Source organism: Prionailurus viverrinus, chromosome A3, assembly GCF_022837055.1.
Source record: "Prionailurus viverrinus isolate Anna chromosome A3, UM_Priviv_1.0, whole genome shotgun sequence".
NCBI classification, from domain to species: Eukaryota; Metazoa; Chordata; class Mammalia; order Carnivora; family Felidae; genus Prionailurus; species Prionailurus viverrinus.
This window is the reverse complement of record NC_062563.1, coordinates 34864420-34873821: the sequence shown is the minus strand read 5'-3', so window position 1 is coordinate 34873821 and position 9402 is coordinate 34864420. Positions and strand designations below refer to the sequence as shown.

General features: G+C 39.3%; 1 protein-coding gene across 3 annotated transcripts in view; it reads right to left on the bottom strand.

Annotated features, from left to right (window-relative positions):
- Nucleotides 1-4172: 4172 nt before the first annotated feature.
- PLCB1 (phospholipase C beta 1) overlaps nt 4173-9402 on the bottom strand; it is a 708066-nt gene continuing 702836 nt past the window's right edge. For 2 of the 3 annotated variants that reach the window (XM_047853458.1, XM_047853459.1), the window contains one exon: nt 4173-7301. In XM_047853458.1, the coding sequence (XP_047709414.1) occupies nt 7074-7301 (228 nt within the window). In that variant the 3' untranslated portion in view covers nt 4173-7073. The remainder of the gene's footprint in view (nt 7302-9402) is intronic. The other variant, XM_047853461.1, reaches the window with a different exon arrangement.

The window sequence follows — 9402 nt, the reverse complement described above, 5'->3', positions numbered from 1 at the left end:
TTTCAGACTTTGCTGGGAATGTAAAGCAGGTGCAGCCACTTTGGAAAACTTTTTGGCAGTTCCTTGAAAAGTTAAATGTGGAGATACTATGTGAACAAACAATTCCACCTCTAGGTATGTACCCAAGAGAACCGAAAACATATTTCCAAGAAAAACTTGTACATGAGCATTTATAGCAGTACTACTCATAATCATAACAAAGTGGAAACAACCCAAATGTTCATCAAGTGGTGAATGAATAAATAAAATATGTACACACTGGCTTATTACTCAACCATTAAAAGGAATGAAGTTCAGGTATATGCTACAACATGGAGAGACCTTGAAAATTTCACGTTAAGCAAAGGAAGGCCATATTTGTATAAATCTCATCATATAAAATGTCCAGAGGAGACAAATCTACAGAGACAGAAAATAAATTTATGGTTTCCAGGCGCAAGGGAGGGAGATGGGAATGGAGAGTGACTGCTGATGAATATGGGGTTTCTGTTTGGGAAGACAAAAATGTTCTGGAATTAGAGAGTGGTGATTGATGAGAAACTTTTTTTAAATGTTTATTTATTTATTTTTAGAGAGAGAGAGAGCACACAGATGGAGGAAGGGCAGAGAGAGACAGAGAGAGAGAGAGAGAGAGAGAGAGAGAGAGAGAGAAAGAGAGAATCCCAAGCAGACTCCATGCTGTCACTGCAGAGCCCAAAATGAACCATAAGATCATGACCTGAGCTGAAAAAAATAGTCAGATGCTTTAACTGACTGAGCTGCCCAGGCACCCTGGCCAACTGATGAGTAGCTTTTGACTATTAAAAATAACTGAAATGTGTACTGTAAAATGATGAACTTTATGGTATGTGAATTATAGCTCAATAAAAGTGTTATTAAAATATATATATGGAGAATATTCCAAGAAACAACTGCACTGTGTGTGGATTCCAGGGGGAAAGAATGGCTCCTGAATTCTCTCTTGTGGGAAAAATAAGCTGTTGTTATCCCTGGAATGTAAGGTAAGCCTAGCTTTCTCTACCCGTGTCCCAGAACATATTTGGTGATTGACCTACTTTAATCACTCATTTGCTGTTTTGTGTCTTGGGGTTGGTCCCATAAGTCAAAGGCAAAGAATGTGGGTTCTGTGGTTTCACTATTACAGAGTTGCAGACCCGTGAGGTGCTTAGACAAGACTATAGCTTTGAGTTAATGACACTTATTATGTATATATTAATGGTTTACTGTTTTCTATCCTAGAACTAATAGCTAGATGAGCAAGTAATAGCAGTAATAGGTAGGCGAGCAAACAAATTTATTCAACATAAACTCATAACAACTGGCCTCAAAAGTATTGGTGGAGTATGTATTTAAGTAAGAGGGTCATTAAATCAGAGTTGACATGTACTTTATATGTAAAAGAAAGTACAAAGTGTTTGGTGGCTTGATTGCATTAGTGGACACCATTCATGACCACCTTGTGTCCATATCCTTTTCCCTATAATATTGTAGCGTTTTTCTATTCTTTATTAGGACTGGTCTTATGACTTACTTTTACCGATAGAATGTAGTAGAGGTAACAGCGTGCCAGTTCTGAGTTTAGACTTCATGAAGCCTGAACAGTTTTGCTTATTCTCTAGATCCTGCTTCTGACATGTGAGAAAGCTATTGCTAGCCTGCTTGAGGGTAAGAAATCATAAGAGCAGAACCATGTCACCCCAGTTACTCTAGCCACAGCCTCAGACATGTGAAAGAGTCCAGGTAGGATCAGCCACCAGCCCAGTCATAGCTGATTGCAGATGTACACATGATCCCAACTGAGATCAGGCCAGCCCAGCCTAGATCAGCAGAAACATCCACCTTCCCCTAGACTCACAAAGAATAGAAAATGATTAAGGCACTAAGTTTTGTTAGGTAGTGATAGGTAATTGATGCAAGATACAATGAAAGCACAGATGATGAGGCCTGAAAAACTTGGGTGAATGAAAGAAGGCTTTCTAGAGGAAGTAGCATTTATGCTATAAATCCAAAGATGAATAGGAGTTAGTCAGGGAAAGAAAGAAGAACCTGAGTGTGTGTGTGTGTGTGTGTGTGTGTGTGTGTGTTGGGGAAGGGTTCAAGGGAAAGAGAAACAGAAAGAAAGGGTCTAAGTAGTTGAAGGAATGGTATTCAAAAAGCCCAAGAAATGACATGGCCCATAAGGCTGGAATGTGGTGTGGGTGAAGAGTACTAAGAGGTAAAGTTAGAGAGTCAAGTAGAAACCAAATCATGTAAGATCTTGAACATTTATCAAGGGGTTTAGTCCTTAGCCTGAGGACAGTTGGGGTCAATAAAGGCTTTTAATCTCATTTTTTCTTTTGTATGACCAGTCTAGCTATAGTATGGGGAAATAGTTACACAATTTGGGACTAGTGGCAAGGAGGCCATTTAGGAAAGCCTTGGCAGGTGGTAGGGGGTGGTGGCCTGAACTTGGCTACTAGGAGGGAGGCCAGAAAGTGAATGAATCTGAGGGCTGTCACAGGGTCACAATTCACCCGATTTGGTGATTCACTGGAAGGGGGATGAGACAGCTGTCAGAGATGATGCCAACATTTTGGTTTGGATGACTGAGTTGATATTGATTTTGTTCACTGATGTAGAAAACAAAGGTGGTGGAACAGGTTTAAGTGTAACTACAAATTCGGCTGGGTACACACTGTATGTGGAAGATTGTATTTTTCAAGTAAGTCCATGCCTATGTATTTATCAACACTTCATATTCTTCAGTGTGATCCATGCTACTGCTATGGTGAGATGGGATCTATGTTCTCTCCTCTTGCTTTTGGGCAGGGGCTTGTGACAGCTCCAATGAACGGGGTCCCACATAAGTGATAGCATGTAACTATGAGGCTTGGTCATACAAATTCAGACACAGCTCCTGCCTAGTTCTCTCTCAGGAGGCTCACCTTTGGAATTCAGCCACCATAAAGTGGGAAAACTCAGGTCATTTGGGGAGGACACATGTGGGTGTTCCAGCCCAGATGCCTGGCTAGTCCCTCATACCACCAACTACCAGCCATGTGAATAAATTAGTCTTCAGAGGATTCCAGCTCCCAGTCTTCTTCCTTTCTCCCTTCTTTCCTTCCTCTCTCCTCCCTCCCTCCCTTCCTCTTTCTTTCTTTCTTTCTTTCTTTCTTTCTTCTTTCTTTCTTCCTCTTTTTTAATGTTTATTTATTTTTGAGAGAGATCAAGCATGAGCGGGGGAGGGATAGAGAGAGGGAGACAGAGGATCAAAAGCAGGCTCTGCACTATGAGTGCAGAGCCGGATGCTGGCTGGAACTCCCAAACCATGAGATCATGACTTGAGCCGAAATCAATGGTCAGCTTCTTACCTGACTGAGCCACCCAGGCACCCCAGCCCCTAGTCTTCTAAGCTTCCCATCGAGGCCCTGAGTACTGTGGAGTAGAGACATATCATCTCTGCTCTGCCCTGTCTGAATCCTGGACCTACAAAACTGTGAGAGACAAGAGATACTGATCATTTTTAGCCACCAGGTTTTGGACTAATGTGTAACATAGCAGTAGGTAATGGATATATTGCATAAGGTGTGCCTATGGGACATTCTTGTAACACACATGTATATTCCTTTTTAAAAAAAATCAATGTGGCAAACCCTATTTATGTTTCATAAGAAAACTTACACCAAGTACTCTGTCAGTTCATCTCCACTATTTGTCAAGAAACCTTGACTTTTCCTTTCCTTAGCTTTGGTGAAGGAAGGGAGAAAGGATCTGTAGAATGAAATTCATGGGCAGGTGAATGCCACTCCTGGATGGGGTGGTGGAGTGATACAGTAATGACAACTGTGCCCTCTGGCACAGGCACTGCAGCATCCTGGTTTCTTGTGCGGCCACAGAAGGGCTGTGTCAGGGTGGGCCTTATGTTCCTAATGACTGATACTAAGCTCACTCACACCATCTTGCCTGTCAAAGAAAAAAAAAAAAGGTTGGCCCTGACACCAAGAAATAACAGCTGGGATGTGTTAAGAAATTTTTATTGTTTCCTTTGGATTTGTGATGAAAGCACATAAAATTACAAGTGGAAGAAACATCATGCCACAAAATTGCATAGAATTATTACAAAAATGTGAATTACGCATTTTAAATAATTGGAGATAGAAGAACCAAAATATGTACACTTTAAGAGTTTCAAATACTTTGTCCTATATTTTATTGTCTTCTGAAAAGGCAAAAGTCACAATGTCCAATCTGTCACAATATTTATACAGTGCACAAGCGCAACATTAAATTCAAAGTAATGCAAGCAATGGCCCTTTCTTTCAGAAGGATTTAACTACTGCTTATCAATTACAGGAGTATTCATTAATGTATGGCAATGTTGAAATGTTCAAATGAAACGCTGAAAACCAAAACCACGCAGCATGTCATTAGAATTTTGAAAATTGGTTTTCACGGCCAAAACCACGCTATTCTCAGTAGTGTAAAGGTACCAGAGGGGCACAGTCTAATTTACTACACAGCTCTCTCTATTATAGGAAAGACCACAGTACAGAATTTCACACATTCAACACAGAACAAGGCAAATACATAAAGGCACAAAACTGCACATCATATAGACCCTTTTTCTTTATCTTACTCTATTTCAAGTAATATTAATATTGTTAAATGATAGTATCGCTGTAGTAGTTTTGATGATGCAAGATGGACAGTGTTACACACTACCCCACAACTGCAAAAACTGTCATTGTACAGATATAAAAATGTGATTACAGTAAATGGCCAAATACAAATGTATTGCAAAATGACTATCGAGTCACTAAGATCATGAAATCCAACTACCAGAACAGTTTGTGTTAAGTCAAGTTTTTTTCCACTTTTGTCTGTCTCTGGCCTAAATTGTGATACAAGGTTCGGTAATAATCATCATTGTGTTTGGTTATGAATGCTATTATTAGTTCACTCTTCTGCAATGTTAGACAGTCTGTAATTTTGTTTATAAAAACGCAGCATTCAATTGTGCCCTTTCTTGCTTCCTTACGATTAATGCCTTTCTTTCAAAGTGCAAAAGTAGAATGCTTTACAAAAGAATTCTCTTTCAGTGGAAGATAAGTTTTATTAAGTGTCTAATTAATACCCCAAATCTTTCACATCAAAATATAATCATCTCCAAAGAGGATGGGATTTTTTCCCCTGTGTCTTGCTAGATGTGTTTTTTTTTTTAATCAAACACTCTTGCCTAATGTTTGAACTAAGCCTTCATTTTGATTAAAACTTAATTGTGATCCCTAGTTATTGCTTAAAGTTAAATAAAATAATTTGCATAAAAATATTAAATTCTTGAAACACAATTTTCAGGACACAACTGGTTTTTGCATTTTAGAATGTTTCGCTAAGCTACAATCAGACAGGTTTATTTTAAAGTAAAATAAAGCTGTGAGCATCTTTCTTCAGGGCTTTAACTTCAATGTTCTTTGTGTTACTCTCTAGATTATATTTTCTTCTATATAATTACTCTCTCTTACTCAAGTTCTTTCAATAATACTTTTGATCAGTTTTCCCACAATATAATTTGTTTTTCTTATGCCACCCAACATAGAAACTTAACAAAAGACATAGTTAAGTGAGTTAAATGTACATAGTAGATATATAATGAAAGATTTTTTATGTTAGAATAAAATTGAAATCTGTCACACTTAAAAATTATGAAAGATACTAATAAATTTCCATATTGCTGCCCTATACATTTTGTATATTCTATTAAAACAAGCTTAAAATCTGATACTTAAAATCCAGTTTTTGATCCTGTAAAATATATATCAAATTCATATTCTAAGTTCTAAATCTACCTCCACTCGTATCAATGGTTCCATCAATTGTTTCTTAGAATTTCAATATAATTTAATAGCGACATAATACAGATGTTTGACCATTTTCTTCTCTAGGTATTTATCCCTGAATTTGGCTTTAAGTCTTATAGAAGAGACTTGGGTCATTGCCAATTAAAAAACACACAGCCATACTTGTGTATGTGTGTGTGTGTGTGTGTGTGTATGCACTTACATGGCTGAGTGTGTACATATATACATGGAGATAATATATATCATTTATATGTGGGTTTGTGTATTCTCTACATAAATATTCAATCTTTATCTCTATAGTAAAAATAAATGAACCATATAAAATGTGAGACAGCAAAATAACCACTGGAACCTGTTCAGTCTGATTGAATCTCTGCTCAACATATATCAGCTCAACTATTTTTATTCAACCAGACAGACTCTTTGTAGTTACGTAATAATTTCAGGCCAACAACCAATGACTATCCAGACTTTTTCAGTGTAAATGGTCAACTCAGAAAGCACACTGTCTGGAAGTGTGTGGTCAGTTTGCCCAAGTAACCAAATGTAGGAGCCATATTACTAAGTCTTGGGATAGATTCACTGGGTGAGGATACAATCAAGTGACTTTTTCTCAAGAAAGAAAACCAACTTATTTGAATCACTATGGTATCTAATAAAGCCACGTCAGCAACAAATACACTGATGCCTCTACGATAAATAAATTAGCAAACTGCAAGCCGCCAGTGCTTGCAAAGCAAAGGATGGAACAGTTTAATATGCATGTTACCTTGAAGATATGGTAGTTGAGGGGCAGTTAGGAAAACAAATGCTCTAAGTTGACTGTCAATAGTGTTAAATAGTGCTATGCATTTCTCAAACTATTTCTATTACTTTGAAATACTTTACACCAGAGCTTCAAATAAAAACATGAGCTTGATTTTCTTCAGAAAAGACACTGTCTTTCATTAAATGTCCCAGGGAGCCTGGAAGTTGCCTGCTTTGAATTTACTATTGGAAAGAAAACAAAAGCCCCACATACATGCACTCTCCATAAGTAGACCTGCGGTAGTGTCCATATAACGCATAGAGCCTGGGCATGAGGATGTCTGTATGGATCTGTCTAGAACTCCCCCTTTGGTGTGGATTTTAGGCTAAGGGATGCTTCTCAGGAAGATGCTCCTGGGCAGTGATCTTTGTAGTAAGAGAGAGTCCGATGAAGTGGCCATGCATGTTTTGAAGGCCTGGCAGGAACAATCACAGAGGAGTATCAAACTCTTTTCCTGGGTTGTCCCCTTCTAGCTCCTCACTGGAAGGAGGCCTGTGGTTCAGTTTTCCAGGGTCTGAGGCCAGGGAGGGAGGGGCAGAACTGTGATTGCTGTCTTCACTGATCTTCCCTTTCATGGCTTCCTGCACGAACTCCAAGATCTCCAGGGGCAGTCTTTTGAACTTGTCTTGGTACTCTTGCTCCAGATCCATCTGCAGCTGGGAGACATCAAGAGAGGAGAGGATTTTACGTCATTTAGTTTTCTATAACCACCCACGTAGGACCTCTTTGAAAGAGATGTACAAAGATGGGCGAGAAATGAATTAATGTAAATACCATCCACTTGGTTATCTATAGAGACGTAAAACAGAGTGTAGTTGGACACATCGCTTGTCCATAGCTGAAAATCAAGTTTCGGATTCTGTGTGGAGGAACAGGGCTAAAGACCTGCAGCATTATAAATAAATTCCATACCCACATACACATATACAGTAGTGAATCTTTCTCTTTTTAATTTTTTTGTTTATTTATTTCTGAGAAAAAAAGAGAGGGTGTGAGTGGGAGAAGGGCAGAGAGAGAGGGAGACACAGAATCAGAAGCAGTCTCCAAGCTCTAAGCTGTCAGCACAACTCAAACTCATGGACTGTGAGATCATGACCTGAGCCGAAGTTGGACACCCAATCGACTGAGCCACCCAGGCGCACCACAGAGGTGAATCTTTTGAAAAAGTTTGCAGAAGTAATATGCAATGATCTGAAGTTCTTAAATGTAAAGGCTGGAAGCTTCTGATAGCTGGGAGTGCCAAGGTCAACCATGCATCAGGCTGGGGAGAGGGCAGAGGCTGACTGGAGAGGACAGGGGAGATATGTGTGGGCTTCGTGAAGTGTGGCCTCACTCAGAGGTTGGGAAGCCACAGCTGGGTACTTCTAGAGGGCAGATCCACGCATTTTTACAAAGTGAACATACTTATGTAACCAACTCTAACTTCTGTTTTGACTTCTTTTATCACCTCTTTATTTTGATTCCCTTTTTTTCATTCTAATTTTATTTGCCTTGTAAATTGTTTTAGCTACCTAATAAACTGTCTTTTAATTTATCTCTTTAATGCTCTGGAGAATGCCCAGACTTTTAAAAGGCACAGAACCCTTTCCTCAAATGCAGATGCAAATGGAAGCCATAATCATAAAACAAGTGAAAGCTGAGCGCCTCTGTAGATGGGGTGAAGGGTGGGGCTGGCGGTGGGTACTGCCTGCTAAAAAGCTCTGCTGTGTTGAGCCCTATCGAAACCCAGAATTTTACATGAAATTTTCTTTCCTTATTGAATGGTAAGCAGGGAGTAGAGTTTTAGAAACAGTCTGTGAGACAGCATGCTTTTTCTCCTCTTAGTAGCCTTGAGACAGATTTTCTTAAGACATGTCCTTAAAACCTTTAAGGAATTGCTTTTTGTGCTTCTCAAACTTTTAAGGTGCACACAAATCACCTGGGCTCCTGACTTTACTTCTGATTCAGGAGATCTGGGTGAGGTTCAAGATCCTGCATTTCTCAGTGGATCCCAAGTGATACCAATGAGGCTGGTCTACCTTGGACACCTTGGTTATCTTCCTGGCCTGGCTCACCTCGGAGCTCCCTACTTACTTTTTGTTATGATCCTGGCCGTATGTCCTCCATCTGTGGCTTCATCTGTGGCTTCATGCTGTCTCTGGTGCCTATCCTGAGCCCTGGCCCACCCAGGGTCAAGACAGTGCTCAGGGCATCTGGCGCTCGGTGCTGTGACCCCCCCTTCTTTACCCACATTCTGGACAGTGTCAGGAGCATGACAACACCCTCTTTAGTTTAACTCCTTTTGCTCTTGCTTCTATGCTAGAGAAATTCTGCCAAGACTTTGTTCTATAATGTGGGTTCATAATCCCTTATCTGCAATTCTAAAACCCTCAAAGTTCTGAAGTCCAGAACTTTATTGTAAATTTGTGGCAAACACATAGACATTAATTGAAATAAGCCTATTTATAATCTTTATATATTTCACGGAATGTGAATATCCATGCATGGTACTGTAGACATATTAATTTATGTGATTATGAGGATGACCAAGCACCCCTCTGGAGTATTATGCTCACAATATATGCATTATATTACACTTTCTAAAATCAGAAAGATTATGAATTCCAAAAAAAACCATGATCCCAAGAGTCTCAGATAATGGACTGTGGATCTGTTTGAATGACCTTTTTTTTTTTTCCACATCAAAAAGTGCCTGATAAAAATGGCTTGGCCTGAGTACTGAAAGTCAAGTACTCCTCCCAAATATAAAATGTAGGG